Source organism: Leopardus geoffroyi, chromosome E2, assembly GCF_018350155.1.
Source record: "Leopardus geoffroyi isolate Oge1 chromosome E2, O.geoffroyi_Oge1_pat1.0, whole genome shotgun sequence".
Lineage (NCBI taxonomy): Eukaryota > Metazoa > Chordata > Mammalia > Carnivora > Felidae > Leopardus > Leopardus geoffroyi.
Window position 1 is genome coordinate 26301414 of NC_059335.1, and position 16859 is coordinate 26318272.

The 16859-nt window shown below is 38.2% G+C and overlaps 1 protein-coding gene and 1 long non-coding RNA gene across 2 annotated transcripts in view; one reads left to right on the forward strand and one right to left on the reverse strand.

The window, feature by feature from the left end:
- The window catches only part of LOC123578394, a 34008-nt gene that overhangs the window by 6390 nt on the left and 10759 nt on the right, over positions 1-16859 (forward strand). The window contains exon 2 of the long non-coding RNA XR_006702358.1: positions 7162-7265. This is a non-coding gene — a long non-coding RNA (uncharacterized LOC123578394). The remainder of the gene's footprint in view (positions 1-7161; positions 7266-16859) is intronic.
- LOC123578393 (dnaJ homolog subfamily A member 1-like) lies at positions 9933-11280 on the reverse strand. Its single transcript, XM_045441309.1, has 2 exons — positions 10977-11280; positions 9933-10413 (listed from the first exon to the last, which is right to left on the reverse strand). Exons 1-2 carry the CDS (start codon positions 11278-11280, stop codon positions 10094-10096), a joined length of 624 nt encoding a protein of 207 aa, XP_045297265.1. The 3' UTR covers positions 9933-10093.

The window sequence follows — 16859 nt, forward strand, 5'->3', positions numbered from 1 at the left end:
TACACTTGAGGAAGAAATGTAACTATGAAAAAAATATTTAAAAACTCCAACAACTTAATGCTGTAGTTTGGCTATGAAAGAGAAAAGAGAGGGATGCAGTAGCTGGAAAGGAGATGGGGTTGAGGGAAGATTTATTTTTTAAGATGGGAGAGGCTTGAGTTTGTTTTTGTCCTAATAGAAAGAAGCCAAGAAAAAGAAAAAGGATTATTGATTGCTGAAATTTCCTGCTAAGACAGAACAGCATGGGGTCCAGAACACAGGAGGAAACATTGGCCTTGAACAAGAGCAGGGATCACTCAGTTCCAGTAGGAGGAAAGGAGAAAAAAAGTTGATGGGTATCTTAGGTCAAGTTCCTTAGAAGCAGATCCCAAGATGGGGGTTTCTGTGCAAGTGATTTACTGAAGGAGTTTTCTCAAGAAAAATGTGTAAGGGAGTATGGGAAGCAGCATTTTGCAGGGCCAAAGCTAGACAGAGGTATGGATTCAGAAATCCAGCCTCAGTCTGATCCCTCAGGAAGTTCTGGCATGTGAACTGCTTCCACCGAGTTTGTCTTTGAGGGCTGCATCAGTCAGTCATTAGCCTTGGTTACCATCTTGGAAGTGGAATGGAGTGCATAACCTCCCAGGTATCTCTGGGTGAGGCAGCTTCCACAGTCCAAGGGCAATCTTCCAGAGAAGGGTGCAGGCATAAGCCATTAGTTTGCCAACTTCCACAGCAGTTGGGGAATGGGTGTGCCTACCTGTAAAGAAGATCTCAGTAGGACCCCAAGGACAGGTGCTATAGTGCTAGTGCAGGAACATTTGCATATTTGGTTTTGAGGATATACAGTAAGTGAGGAAGCAAAGGACTCAGATTTAAGAAAATGAAAAAAAGTTTGAATTTGGCAATCAAAAAGAATGAAATCTTGCCATTTGCAACTGCGTGGATGGAACCAGAGGGTATTATGCTAAGTGAAATTAGTCAGAGAAAGACAAATATCATATGACTTCACTCATATGAGGACTTTAAGATACAAAACAGATGAACATAAGAGAACGGAAGCAAAAATAATGTAGAAATAGGGAGGGGACAAAACATAAGAGACTCTTAAAAATGGAGAACAGAGGGTTACTGGAGGGGTTGTGGGGGAGGAGGGATAGGCTAAGTAGGTAAGGGGCACTAAGGAATCTACTCCTGAAATCATTGTTGCACTATATGCTAACTAACTTGGATGTAAATTTAAAAAATAAATTAAATAAATAACAATATTGAAAATAATAAGAGTGTGAACTGACAAGAAAACGTAGTAGTAGACTTTCTGGACAGTTGAGATTTGTGACTATGAATTTTCAGTGGTACCATGAGCCCACTTGTATAATTTTCTCCATTAGTGCCCAGCAGTAGTTAGCCATAGAGAAAATGCCATGGGCAGAGGCAGCCACGAAGAAAGTGGTAGTCAAATTCACTGAGGGCTAGAGTCAAGTAGGTGCTTTGAAAGGACAAAAGATGAGGGAAATTTAGGTACCAATTATGGTCCTTAGATTCTAGCTGGCATAAGGAGAGGAGGAGGAGACTGATTGGAGAGGGAGAAAGAAGGTAAGAGTCAATGGTTGGAGGTTTCCATGAGGTTGAAAAACAGTTCTGGTGGGGGGTTATTCAGTGACCCTACTTAAATTTTAAAATTTCATAGATGGAAAGATCTATTTGGACCTTGGATCTTGACAGCATGGATTATGGCAAAATGATAGCTGATTTGAGCCAAATACGAGAGTCATCAATGAATGAGGCTGGAAATGACTGAAAAATAGAGAGTGTAGCAAACTGATACGGAGAGTGTTGCAACTGGAAGGCACACTCCTCAAAAGTAAAGAGACTGTACAATGAGGCTTTCTTTCAAGGCTTTGGGGAACCCCCTAAATCTTGTAGCAGGATTTGGTTACCAAGGCAACCTCCACCATCCAGCTCAGTCTTCATTGTTCCTGAGTGAACAGTCCTCTTACACACCAGGCTTCTTCAATAAGCTTTGATCATTTGTGTTTCCATTTCTATTGTTCCCTACAAGTTCTCAAACTCTGTTGTGTTTTTTCCCCTTGAGGTATGATAGACTATTTGTTATATTCAGAAGGGAAAGCTATAGGCATAGTGGTATAAGGTGGGCATTTCAGGGGCACCTGGGTGGTTTAGTCGGTTAAGCGTCCAACTTTGGCTCAGGTCATAATCTCACAGTTCCTGAGTTTGAGCCTCGTGTCGGTCTCTGTGCTGACAGCTGAGAGCCTGTGGTCTGCTTTGGATTCTGTGTCTCCCTCTCTTTCTGCTTCTCTCCCACTTGCACTCTGTCTGTCTCTCTCTCTCTCTCTCTCTAAAAAATAAAGATAAAAAAAAATTTTAAGGTAGGCATTTCAGCCTCAGTGGAGCCTTGTGTCCTCAGGGTCGGTACCAAAGTAGCATTGCTTTAGGACACTGTCAGAGATAACAACACCAATTTTCTTTGGGGGATAATGTTATGTAAATACTATGCCTGCAGGGGCTTTGGGAACAGGTAGCACTGTCTCCTTTCTTTTCACCTTGGGAAGGAGGCAGAATGCTCAGTGATTTCATGATTGAAAAGCCTGCCTTGATTTGATCCCCAGCTCTGAGTTTCTGGTTCTCCAAGTGTGCTTTGTTCTCTGTAAACTGTAGCCTATGACACTACTTTCTTAACAAGTTTTTGGTAAGGAAGTTATGCATTACAGCCATTAGTACAGTTTCTGACACATAGAAACAGTCCACCTCCTTTCATAAGTAGTGAGACATCATGGAAATATTGGTCTTTGGAGTCAATGTGGCTTCTCCACCTGTTGGTTATATATGATCTGGACAATTACTTACAACTTAGAACCTTGGTTTCTTCATATATAAAATGGGGGTAAACTCATGGAAGCAAAGGATTGAATTGGTGGTTTTCAGGGACTGTGGGCAGGGAGAGAAGGAAAATTGCTAATCAATGGGTAAAAAATTTCAGTTATACAAGATATATAAGTTCTAAATCTCTACTGCATGACCTTGTGCCCATAAGTAACAATACTGTATTATACCCTTAAAAATATGCTAAAAGAGTAGATCTCATGTTAAGTTCTTTTATCACAATGATTCAATCGATCAATAAGTGCTTTAAGTTGTCAATACCAAAAAAATGGGAGTAATAGGAGTTGGTAAGAATTAAATGAGATACTACACACAGGAAAGTGAATGGTCAACTACTGTCCATGCTGTTTTTATTTTTGCTCAGAAATGCAGCAATGCTGGGGCGCCTGGGTGGCGCAGTCGGTTAAGTGTCCGACTTCAGCCAGGTCACGATCTCGCGGTTCGTGAGTTCGAGCCCCGCGTCAGGCTCTGGGCTGATGGCTCAGAGCCTGGAGCCTGTTTCCGATTCTGTGTCTCCCTCTGTCTCTGCCCCTCCCCCGTTCATGCTCTGTCTCTCTCTGTCCCAAAAATAAATAAACGTTGAAAAAAAAAAAAAAAAGAAAAGAAATGCAGCAATGCTAACATTGCTGAAAAGAACTAGTTACCTGGACATTTGTACTAAATCTAAAGCTTTGACCAAAGCATCTCAAGAGTTTTCCACATTGATAATGGATAGAGGAGAAAGCTTGTTATTCACATGTTCAGTTTAATAAGAATTGGATGTTTACACAGGGTGGAGCCTCTTATTTATGTTGACTGTAAAAGCCACAAGAGCCCTTACAGTCCATCCAGTTCACCCATTCTTTGTACTTGGGGAACTTTGGCCTCAGGGGATGGTGGGACTGCCTTAGCATTGAGCTGGTACCTACACGATGACAGTCCACAATTTAAAGGGGTACCACAACCACATAAGCCTTGCAAATAAAGTACTGCTAACACAGCCCTCCAAGAAAAAGAGACATTAAAGAGAAAATGACATGGATTTCACTAGATCAGAGATGTGTTTCCACCAAAGGCATTGAACATTGAATAATTTGGTTGGCAGGAGAGTTTTAGCGTGTTGTCCTAATAGCTCTTTAAGACTATTCCTCCCACCTGATAGATGTGCCAAAGGCATGATAGCTTTTCAGTATGGAGACCCATGGGGGGTCTCTGATTCAAGGGGAGGATCTAATTGAATTTTATTCTAGAATATAAGAATGGAAGACACTTCCTCCAGGATTATTTCTATTCACATTTTGAATCCTTTATTGACCCAAGTTGCACCTCAAAGACAGGAATCACTATAAAAGAAATGTCATATTTTTAAAAATCATTTATAAATTCCCTGGCAGGAAATATCCTTTGTGAAGCCTATGTTTATTTTACTTTACATTTACACAGAATGCTCTGTGTCACTCAAATCAGTCCACACAAGCTGTATGTCCAAATCATCTACACACCTCGTATTCCATGACCTCGATGTTTTATTCATCAACACCTGCTTCTCTGAGTGTCACTGGCACTTGTTTTGCTCAGTGTAGCTCCCTTTCAGCTTTTTATCAAATAATTTCCAATCCTCCGTTAATAATTCGATGGGAAAAGGCTAGAGGTGATGTTCTCTGCAGTGTGACAAATATGCCAGTGATTTCATCTGAATTACAGCAATGGAGTGTCTACCTTTGTAACCAATGATTTTTCCTCTTTCCTGGGATGATAATAATTTTTTATTATAGTAGTGTTCAACAAACTCAGTAACATTCCCTGGTGATTTTCTATAACAGCAGCCATATGGAACTGTAATTTCAAAGTCCCTCTGATCTCATTCAGTTTTATGCTATTGAATTAAATGTCAAAGTTGTCTTTGTACCATCTGCAAGATTTCTTCTGTTTTGAATACTCTTAGTTTGCTCTCAGTTATCTGGTGAACCATTCTGTACATTTATCACTAGTATTAAATTTCTAACTTAAAGGAAGATTTTCAACATAATTTATTTTACTGCCTCTAGTTTTAATAATATTGTAGTAAAATTGATTCCCAAGTGTCTAGAACTATAGAGGTAGATCAACTGGGGAGAAAGCTCGATCTTAAAAAGCATCACACACATCCCTAAGATACTGACTAATAAAAACATCTCATAATGTTTCAAAATGCATTGATGTATATTTTTCTTAATCTCCTTCCCCAGAACATGGTTGGAAGTAGTATGACTAAACAGGTTGAGGATGAAGAGCATTATTGAAGACAGAAACTATTGGAAACAATTCAAATGTCTATCTATAGAATATTCATTAAACAAATATAGTAGCCTATGCTATGAATATATAGTCATTACAGAGAATTCTGAGGGCCAAAAGTATTAAAAGGGATAATAATTTTTGTTAATAAAAATTATATTACACAAAGAAGAAAGTAAGAGATGTGTATTTTATACAACAAACAAATGAACAGGGAAATAAGTATAATGTATATATTTAGAAATGTAACAAAGAATTTGATAAAACCATATTAGTATTGGGAGTCTTTGATCAAGATCTCTTGAAATTTGACAGATTAATTAAACAAAACACAAAAAGGGTGTAAATGATATGAAATTTATTTATGTTTTCACCTTATTCCATAAGTTTTAGTATGTTGTTTTGTTATTATTTGCCTTAAAATATTTTTTAACTTCCCTTGTTACTATTTTTTGACTCCTTGATTATTTAAGAATGTGTTGTATTTTCCACATATTTGTGGATTTTTTAATTAAAAATTTTTTTTACTGTTTATTTATTTTTTAGAGAGAGAGAGAGAGAGAGAGAGAGAGAGAGAGGAGTAGGGGCAGAGAGAGAGGGAGACACAGAATCCGAAGCAGGCTCCAGGCTCTGAGCTGTCAGCACAGAGCCCTACGTGGGGCTCTAACCCATGAACCATGAGGTCATGACCTAAGCTGAAGTCAGATGCTTAACTGACTGAGCCACCTAGGTGCCCCTGCATATTTGTGGATTTTTAAGCTTTCTTTTTGCCATTGATTTCTAATCTATTCCACTGGGATCAGAAAAGATACTTTGTATGATTTTAAACTTCTTGAATGATTGTGTGTTCTAACAGGTGATCTATCTTGGAGGATATTCCATGTGCATTGGCAAGAATGTATATTCTGCTATTGTTTGGTTGAGTGTTCTGCATGTCTCTTATATCCAATTGGCCTATAGTGTTGTACACATCCTCTTTTCCTTATTGATATTTCTGTCTTTTTTTCTATCCATTATTGAAAGTGTGGTATTGAAGTCTCATACTTTTATTGTGTCACTGTCTAGTTCTCCCTTCAATTCTCTCAAAGTTTGCTTGCTATTACAAGAGCTCTGAGGTTTAGGGCAAATATATTTATAATTGCTATACCTTCTTTGTGAATTGACCACTTTATTATTATATAATATCCTTCTTTGTCTCATATAACAATTTTTTACTTAAAGTGTATTGTCTGTCTACTCTCTTTTGGTTAGTATTTGCCTGGAATATCTTTTTTCATGCTTTGATTTTCAACCTATGTGTACTTAGATCTAAAATGAATCTCCTGTAGGCATCATATTGTTGGATATTGTTTTTTAATTCATTCAGCCAATCTATATCTTTTCATTGGTAAGTTTATCCATTTATATTTAAAGTACTGATAGGGAAGGACTTACTATTGCCACTTTGTTGGGTTTTTTTGTATATCTTTTAACTTTTTTGTCCCTCCTCTCCTCTCTTATTCCCTGCCTTTGTGTTTTATTTATTTTTTGTAGTGACATGATTTGATTTCCTTCTCATTTCCTTTTGTTTATATTCTGCAGATATGTTCTGTAGCTATTTCTGTAGAAATATTCTGTAGATATTTTCATTGTGATTATTGCAATCACATAAAACATCTTAAAGTTGTAACATTCTACTCTTTTTTTGCTTTGTAATCAGTATATTAAGGAGACATTCATACATCTTAAGAATTGCTTAATTCTGATATCCAGATTTAAGATTGTGAACATGACTTTTAAACATACAATTAAAGCTATACATCATAATTTGCTATACTACCAACATTGAATTACAGTTACTTTGGAGTGTAAGTTAAATGGTTTAAAGTAAGCCTGTAACATACCTAAAAAACACCTTCTTAGCTCATACATGCAAATTCACTTTTCCGTGTAAATATCTCTTTACTCTAAGTTACCCTGCTCCCGAAGTCACTACTCTGAAGCTTATCATGGTCCAGAGAGAAGGAATAAAAGTGTAACCAGGATATATATATATTTAAAAAAAAAGATGGCACAGCAGAAGGGAATGCAATTCTACAAGTGCAAGCCCTCAAACAGCAGATTATGATAAACCCCTTCTTTAGAAAGTTAGGCTTTCCACCATTGATACCACAGGCCAAATTACACAGCATGCCATCTTCAAGTAACAGTTGAGGCAATAGAATAAATGCAGAAGCATCACAATGAATCTCCATAGAACTACAGACCAACACTTCTCTACAATTTCCTTTTCTGGTTGCCAATTAAACACAAGTTTTAACTTCATAGCTTAACAATTAAGGATCATACACTGAAGTCAATACATATACCTAGCATTTTCAGTCTAAACTATTTCATGTACATAGAGCTGAATTCAATTACAAGGTAGGCCCTCTAAGAAATGCCAGGGGAGAGTTTTTTATTTTTATTTTTTTTAATTTTTTTAAATATGAAATTTATTGTCAAATTGGTTTCCATACAACACCCAGTGCTCATCCCAACAGGTGCCCTCCTCAATACCCATCACCCACCCTCCCCTCCCTCCCACCCCCCAACCCTCAGTTTGTTCTCAGTTTTTAAGAGTCTCTTATGTTTTGGCTCCCTCCCTCTCCAACCTCTTTTTTTTTTTCCCCTTCCCCTCCCCAGTCGTCTTCTGTTAAGTTTCTCAGGATCCACATAAGAGTGAAAACATATGGTATCTGTCTTTCTCCCTATGACTTATTTCACTTAGCATAACACTCTCCAGTTCCATCCACATTTCTACAAAAAGCCATATTTCATTCTTTCTTATTGCCATGTAGTATTCCATTGTGTATATAAACCACACTTTCTTTATCCATTGATCAGTTAATGGACATTTAGGCTCTTTCCATAGTTTGGCTATTGTTGAAGTGCTACTATAAACATTGGGGTACAAGTGCCCCTGTTCATCAGCACTCCTGTATCCCTTGGGTCAATTCCTAGCAGTGCTATTGCTGGGTCATAGGGTAGATCTAGTTTTAATTTTTTGAGGAACCTCCAAACTATTTTCCAGAGCGGCTGCACCAGTTTGCATTCTCACCAACAGTTCAAGAGGGTTCCTGTTTCTTCACATCCTCGCCAGCATCTATAGTCTCCTGATTTGTTCATTTTAGCCACTCTGACTGGCGTGAGGTGGTATCTGAGTGTGGTTTTGATTTGTATTTCCCTGATGAGGAGCGACATTAAGCATCTTTTCATGTGCCTGTTGGCCATCTGGATGTCTTCTTTAGAGAAGTGTCTATTCATGTCTTCTGCCCACTTCTTCACTGGATTATTTGTTTTTCGGGTGTGGAGTTTGGTGAGCTCTTTATAGATTTTGGATACTAGCCCTTTGTCCGATATGTCATTTGCAAATATCTTTTCCCATTCAGTTGGATTCATTCCTGGGCTGCAGGCCTGGCTCAACATTCGCAAATCAATGTGATACATCACATTAATAAAAGAAAAGATAAGAACCATATGATCCTGTCCATCGATGCAGAAAACGCATTTGACAAAATTCAGCATCCTTTCTTAATAAAAACCCTCGAGAAAGTCGGGATAGAAGGAACATACTTTAACATCATCAAAGCCATTTATGAAAAGCCCACAGCTAATATCATCCTCAATGGGGAAAAACTGAGAGCTTTCCCCCTGAGATCAGGAACAGGACAGGGATGTCCACTCTCACCGCTTTTGTTTAACATAGTGTTGGAAGTGCTAGCTAGCATCAGCAATCAGACAACAAAAAGGAAATCAAAGGCATCAGAATTGGCAAAGATGAAGTCAAGCTTTCACTTTTTGCAGATGACATGATATTATACATAGAAAACCCGATAGACTCCACCAGAAGTCTGCTAGAACTGATGAATTCAGCAAAGTTGCAGGATACAAAATCAATAATGAAGCATCAGAAAGACACATAAAGAAACTGATCCCATTCACAATTGCACCAAGGATCATAAAATACCTAGGAATAAAGCTAACCAAAGATGTAAAACATCTGTATGCTAAGAACTATAGAAAGCTTATGAAGAAAATTGAAGAGGGTATAAAGAAATGGAAAAACATTCCATGCTCATGGATTGGAAGAATAAATATTGTTAAAATGTCAATAGCTATCTACACATTCAATGCAATCCCAATCAAAATTGCACCAGTATTCTTCTTGAGGCTAGAACAAGCAATCCTAAAACTTGTATGGAACCACAAAAGACCCCGAATAGCCAAAGTAATTTTGAAGAAGACCAAAGCAGGAGGCATCACAATCCCAGACTTTAGACTCTACTACAAAGCTGTCATCATCAAGACAGCATGATATTGGCACAAAAACAGACACATAGACCAATGAAATAGAATAGAAACCCCAGAATTAGACCACAAAAGTATGGCCAACTAATCTTTGACAAAGCAGGAAAGAATATCCAATGGAAAAAAGACAGTCTCTTTAACAAATGGTGCTGGGAGAACTGGACAGCAACATGCAGAAGGATGAAACTAGACCACTTTCTTACACCATTCACAAAAGCAAACTCAAAATGGATAAAGGACCTGAATGGGAGACAGGAAACCATCAAAACTCTAGAGGAGAAAGGAGGAAAATACCTCTCTGGCCTCAGCCGCAGAAATTTCTTACTTGACACATCCCCAAAAGCAAGGGAATTAAAAGCAAAAATGAACTATTGGGACCTCATGGGGAAATGTTTTTTTAAAGTAGTTTTTACAAGTATTAAATGTATCTTGCACACTGAAGTCATCATACATACAGGGCAAAGTCAGAGCTTTTATATTTTTTACTCTTCATTTAACTTTTAAAACACTACTATAGTTGAATATTAAAACAAAAACAATAATAGCAAGTAGTGAGCTATGATTATAGTCCTTCATTCGTTCACTACTGCATATAAAATGCCAGCAGTGTTCTTCAGTGGCCCCATTAAGAGGTCTGACACTGAACACCTCCCCTAGGGTGATGTTCATCATCCTCATATGCTTCTCCATTGTAATGGCGCTGTCTTTCCTGATTTGGATCAAAGTCCACCAGTTCTACCTGGTCCATTTCATCAGTCTTTTCTACTTCCTTCCTCTCAGGTAGGAGTTTTTCCAGCAAAGAGAGTTTATCAGGAGAGAGAAAGCCATTCTCAGGAAAGTTTACCTTAAATTTGATGATTAGGCAACCCTTTTCATATGGTCTATGATTAATTGGCATGCCTTCATTCAGCACACACTTGATATCTCCATGTTTGACAATCTGACCTGGATGAGAGGTAATGACAATTGTTCTGTTGTCAAGAGTAGACATTGGTTTTGAAAGCTGCACAGTGCTTCAACCAGCTGTATGTCCATACACATGAAAAGATCCTCTCCTCGCCTAGTAAAAACAGCATGGTCCTTCTGATCTAAAACAATGATAATATCTCCTGGTTCCAATCCAGGTTCTTGGTCTCCTTCACCATGGAATGTTATCTTCTGGCCATCTTTCATGACTTTGTCAAAATAAACTTCTAGAATTTTCTTTTCTCGAACTATTTTCCTTCCATTGCAGCTTTTACATCTATCTTTAGGACTGATCCATTCCCCATGGCCCTGGCACTCCATGCAAACAGATTGAATTTGCTGAACCATTCCAGGTCCTATCTGATGAATTCTTATTTTCATTCCAGTACCTCAGCAATTGGGACAACATTCTACCACTCCTTCCTTACCACCCTGGCCTTCATATTCGTTGCAAATCACATTCTTTTGCAAAGCTAGTTTTTTTGTTGTACCATTATACAAATCTTCTAAAGTTACAAAGAGCTGGTGCACAGCATTTTTACTTTTCCTTTCTCTCTGAATTCTTCCTCCTCCTCCAAAAAACATATCAAAGATATCCATGGGGGAGCCAAAACCACCACCTTCTCCACCTTCTTTAATTGCCTGTTCTTCTCCTTTGTCATATAATTTCCTTTTCTTCGCATCAGAGAGCACTTCATAAGCTTGAGAAATCTGTTTAAACTTCTTTCCATTTGCATTCTTGTCAGGGTTGTACTTCAAAGACAATTTCCTGTAAGCCTTTTTCAATTCTTCCTGGGTGGCATTGGGTTTGACCCCCAAAATGTAGTAAGTAGTTTCTTTCACCATTTTCTACAGCTGGTGAGGGGGCTGAGGTCAGTGTGGGGGAGCTGGAAGGAGCACATTGCTGGGTGCAGCTCGGGCAGCCACCGCTTCTCCGTTTTTCCCTGAACGTTCTAGAAAGTTCCTGTAACATTCTATTTTAAACTGGTAATTTCAATCATGTACAAAAATTCTATCCTCTACAGCTCCATCCCCCCACTTCACGTCATTAATGTCAAAAATTATGTCTTATTTGTTGTATACCTATTAACATCGATTTATATCTTTTTTTTTTGCTGGATTTTCACCTCTAATTTTATGCACCAAAAATCACAACAGTACAGTTTACTATAATTTTCCATATATTTACCTTTATTGGAGAACCTTATATTTTCATACAGCTTCAAGCTGCTTTCTACCATCTTTTTTTTTTTAACTTGAAGGACTCCCTTTAGCATTTCTTATAGGACAGGTCAGGTCTAGTGGTAAAGAACTCTCTCAGCTTTTGCTTTTCTGGGAAAATATTAATTTCTCCATTTTGAAAGACAGTTTTGTCAGATACAGCATCCTTGATTGACATTTTTTTTTCCTTTCAGCACTCTGAATATATTATCCCTTCTTGCCTGTAAGTTGTCTGCTGATAATCTTACAGAGGCTCCCTTGTACATGACGAGTCAATTTTGTCTTGCTGCTTTCAAGATTCTCTCTTTGTTTCTTTGGGTTTATCCTATTTGGAATTTTTGAGCTTCTTGAATATGTATGAGTTCATGAATATGAATGAAAATTTCTTTCCCAACATTTGGGAGTTTTCAGCCATTATTTTTTCAAATAAACTTTCTGTCCTGTCCCTTTCTCTCTTTTTTTTCTTCTTCTGAGATTCCCATCATACAGCTATTGATCTACTCTCTAGCATCCTATAAGTCCTTTAGGCTTTCTTCACTTCTCTCCATTCTTTTTTTTCTTTTTGCTTCTCTAGCTGATCTCCAGTGACATATCTTCAAGTTCACTGGTTCCTTCTTCTGCATGATCAAGTTTGATATTGAGCCTCACTAGAAAATTTTTTTAGTTTAGTTATTGTAATTTTCAGCTCCATAATTTGTTTGGGTCTTCTTGATAGTTTCTCTTTGTTGATATTCTCATTTTGTTAGTGCAATGTTTTCCTAATTTCATTTAGTTTTCTATCAGTGTTCTCTTTTAGCTCAATGAGCATCTTTATGACAGTTAAGTTCTTTGTCAAGCACCTTAGAGATCTACATTCATTTAAGGTCTGAAGTTTTATTTTGTTCCTTTGGGCCCTGTTTCCCTGTGTCTTTGTATGCCTTGTGATTTTTTTTTTTTTTTGAGATTTGTGCATTTGAATAAGCAGCTACCTCTCCAAATCTTTAAGTACTGGCTTTGTGCAGAGGAAGAATTTCATAATTAACCTGAGTAGAAGTTCTAAGACCATTCAAACCTTTTCTGATGTCTTGTAACCTTTTATGTATGCATGCAGAACTGTAGCTGTAATGTCCTGAAATGCTTGCCTTTGTTTTCAGCAGCTTCCAAACTCTGGCACCAGTACCATCAATGTTGTAAGTCAGACAATACAGAAACCAATACCTCAGTCATCCCCCAGACAACCCGAAAAGTTGGATGCACAGTCCACCATTTTGTTTCAGACCCTAGGAAAGATCTCTGGTATTGGTATGGATGAATGTTGTGACTTGCTATGCTGGGTAGAGAGAGGTTATAGTTTTGCAAAATCTCATAAATTTTTCTACCTCTTACTCTGGAATTCTTTCTTGATTTTACATTGGCTTGAGTGCCATAGCTCTTCAACTCTTTCCAGAGTTTTCACAGGGGTATCATGGTCCATATATTGTTGTTAATTTATTGTTTCTGTGGAAGACAGAGGACCAGGATTTTCCTAGTCTGGCAACATGCTCTAACTAGTGTATACTTAAACAGAAGACTGGGCATCTAGGATGAGAAGCTCTTTATGGTCTATTATTTTGTACTATTTTAAATAATTCAAGCTATACTACTATTTAAAAGTTAAGTAACATTATTGAACAATTGATATGGCAGTGCTTATTATGGGTAAGCAGAGAAGAGAGAGATTATGAGGTGGTTTTCTGTTTGAAAAAAAATTTTCTAGCCAAGAAAAATGAATCTATTCCAGGTATCCAAATAATGAGAATTTAATATGGAGGACTCATTACCAGGATATAAAGTTGATTGGAAGATATGAGAAGACAAACAGGGTTAGTGAGGCAGCCCAGAGATTAACAACTGCAGAGGCTAGAGTTGACCATGAAGGAGCCGAGTCGCTATCAGAGATGCCACTCTTCAAAGATGTCCTCTGGCTTCTTACCTCCTATTGGATGAATGTACCTGGAAACCAGTTAGCACAGTTATCAAGAGAGCCTAGGAAGCAGAGTTTCCATGGATTAGTTCCCTACATACAGAGCAGAACAGGCAAAATGTGGCAATGAATTGAAGAACGAAAGGTAAGTGACACTTGGTAGTTCTCCACAAATGTGGGAATCAAACCAAGCTTTAAGCAATGGATGAGATTTGGGATAAGTTGAAAGAAGGATATGGATGTCAGAGGTAAAAATAATCATGAAGCTTTGGAGGACTGAGGAAGCAACCCCAGATACAGTACTTGGAGATGAGATTGGTTTAGGAGATTGGATCCCCACTGTATGTAGTTTTGAGCACTAGGAATTTATGGAGAATCATGACAAACTCGTGTTTTAAGACACTAAACACTAAAACATTGCCCATCTGTGCAGAGGACAGACTGAAAGGGGCTTAGACTGGAGTTTAAAAGCCTACTTGAGCATTTCCTAAATATTCTGTGCAATTAATATTGGATATAGACAGCCTGGACAAGACCAATCTGATTTAACATCTCTTATTTCTCTTTTAAAATGTGGAAACATGGATTCCTGGGTGGCTCCATCAATTAAGCATCCGACTCCTGATTTCAACTCAGATCACGATCTCATGGTTTGTGGGAATCAGCCTCACATCAGCTCTGCACTGATGGAACTTGCTTGGGATTCTCTCTTTCCCTCTGCCCCTCCCCCAGTTTTGCATATGCTCTCTCTCTGTCTGTCTCAATATAAACTTTAAAAAAAATAAATAAAATGTGGAAACAGGAGAAACTTCATGCTAACAGAGCACTAAGAAACTATATTTTTTTCTATAGTAATTTTTCCTTTGATAAGGCACAGTAATATGGGTTATGCTATGAATTCTTTACCAAAAAAAGGAAATTTGGAGACCACATACTGATTAATCTTGGTCAAAACATTTCTCTTGAACCATTAAGATAACAGCCTGAGATGAGTGTTTCCCTGAATTATTCATATATATTCTCAGTTTTCCACTTTATTTTTTAGACACAGTTTTGGGCTCTAGTTTCAATGTCCCACTGGGTTCTTTCCTGAGGTTATCTTTGCTTTGTCTGCCCACATCCTCTCTTCTTCTGAAGATACTACCCTTTTTCTTTGGGTGATAACTGCTGCTGATCCCAGTTCTTTGCTCCCATAACCCGTGGCCAATTAGAATAGTTTACTAGGATATTTTTGAACTAAAGCTGGGGCAAAGATGTGGCTTGTCAACGTGAAATGAGACTCAATTTCAACCGTGTTGTTTACTATAGGTCGGAGAGAATAAAACCAACACATTGAAGCAGTGGGGGGAAAAACTTACAAGCCTTGAGCCTGGTTCTAGTTGTCTGTCCCTTGAGCCTGGTTGCATCTTTGCTCTTATCACAGTCATGTGAGCCTTTTTAACCAAGTTGATTCAAACTGGGTTTCTGTCACTTGCAATAGGAAGAACCTTGTCATAATCAATCTTTCAAATGCATACAAGCTTTTTTTGGGAAATCAAAGTCTCAAAGAGATCAAGGACCCATAGAAGATCAAGAATCTTTATTGTAGGCTTTCTAGTGAAATATTTGTCTTCTGTATACTACATTCATAGTCCTTGATTTCTTCATCCAGATATCAGCCTTACTATCCCATGGTGTGCCCCAAAGCCAGAGATCATCGCTTCTGGCAGACCTGGGAAAATTTTCCGTAAAGGATATCTTCCTGGAAGAAAGAGCTATGGAGAGTGTGAAGAGTTCCTTGTTGGCTGGTAATGACAGGTACGTGGATTGCATGAAAGGCACTCTATTAGAGTATGGATTCTAGAACCATTCTATCTGGATTTGAATCCCAGCTTTTCCTCAAGCTGAATCTACAACCTTAGACAAATTACTTACTTTTTCTGTGTTGTAGTTATCTCATCCATAAAATGAGGAAGGATATAACCAGCAGACACTCCAGACCACCATCTTATCATCCTAAGAAAAAACAGAAAGTCCAAATCTTTTTCCCAATAATTCCAGTAAAAGTCTCAAAAATGAGTCTGATGAGCCAGCCTTGGGTGACATGTCCCATTATGTACCAATCAGAGGGATGGAAAAGCCTTATGGTTAATCCTGAGTCATGTGACTATCTATGAATTTGAGAAGGAAGGTACTAAAAAGTCACACAATCTGAGAGTGGAATAGGGATGGTTCCTCAAAGAAAATCAGATTTCTTTGGGTGGCATAAAGGGAAATGGACTGCAAGCCTTCTGAGGGCAGAGATCACAACTTATGCCTTTCTGAGCACAATCTCAGGCCCTGCGAGTACATTGCATGTGGTCAATAAATAATTTCCCCTTTACCCTGGCTATCATCAAGTATGATTCCTATTGAAAACTCCTGGACTCTTAATGCTATGATTCCATCTTGCTTTTTAGGCAGAAAGGCCTGGGGCAATACTTGTGGCCAGAAATATAGAATAAACACTTTTAAAACATTTCTCTGATTTTGTTCAAATTTGTGAACAGCCTAGGACTGAACAGCAGACCTCAAAAGTGTCTCTGAAGACTCTCAGGTGGGGCTAATGGTTTTTAAAAAATTTTTTTTACATTTATTTATTTTTTGATAGAGAGAGAGCACAAGCGGGGGGAAGGGCAGAGAGAGAAGGAGACACAGAATTCTAAGCAGGCTCCAGGCTCCGAGCTGTCAGCACAAAGCCTGACGTGGGGCTCGAACTCAAAAACCTGCGAGATCATGACCTGATCCAAAGTCGGATGCTTAACTGACTGAACCACCCAGATGCCCCGCTAATGGTCTTTTAAATACACTGACCATGCTCAGTGGTGTTATTTTTTTTTTTTAATTTTTTTAATATATGAAATTTATTGTCAAACTGGTTTCCATACAACACCCAGTGCTCATCCCAAAAGGTGCCCTCCTCAATACCCATCACCCACCCTCCCCTCCCTCCCACCCCCCATCAACCCTCAGTTTGTTCTCAGTTTTTAAGAGTCTCTTATGCTTTGGCTCTCTCCCACTCTAACTTCTTTTTTTTTTTCCTTCCCCTCCCCCTTGGGTTTCTGTTAAGTTTCTCAGGATCCACATAAGAGTGAAACCATATGGTATCTGTCTTTCTCTGTATGGCTTATTTCACTTAGCATCACACTCTCCAGTTTCATCCACGTTGCTACAAAAGGCCATATTTCATTTTTTCTCATTGCCACGTAGTATTCCATTGTGTATATAAACCACAATTTCTTTA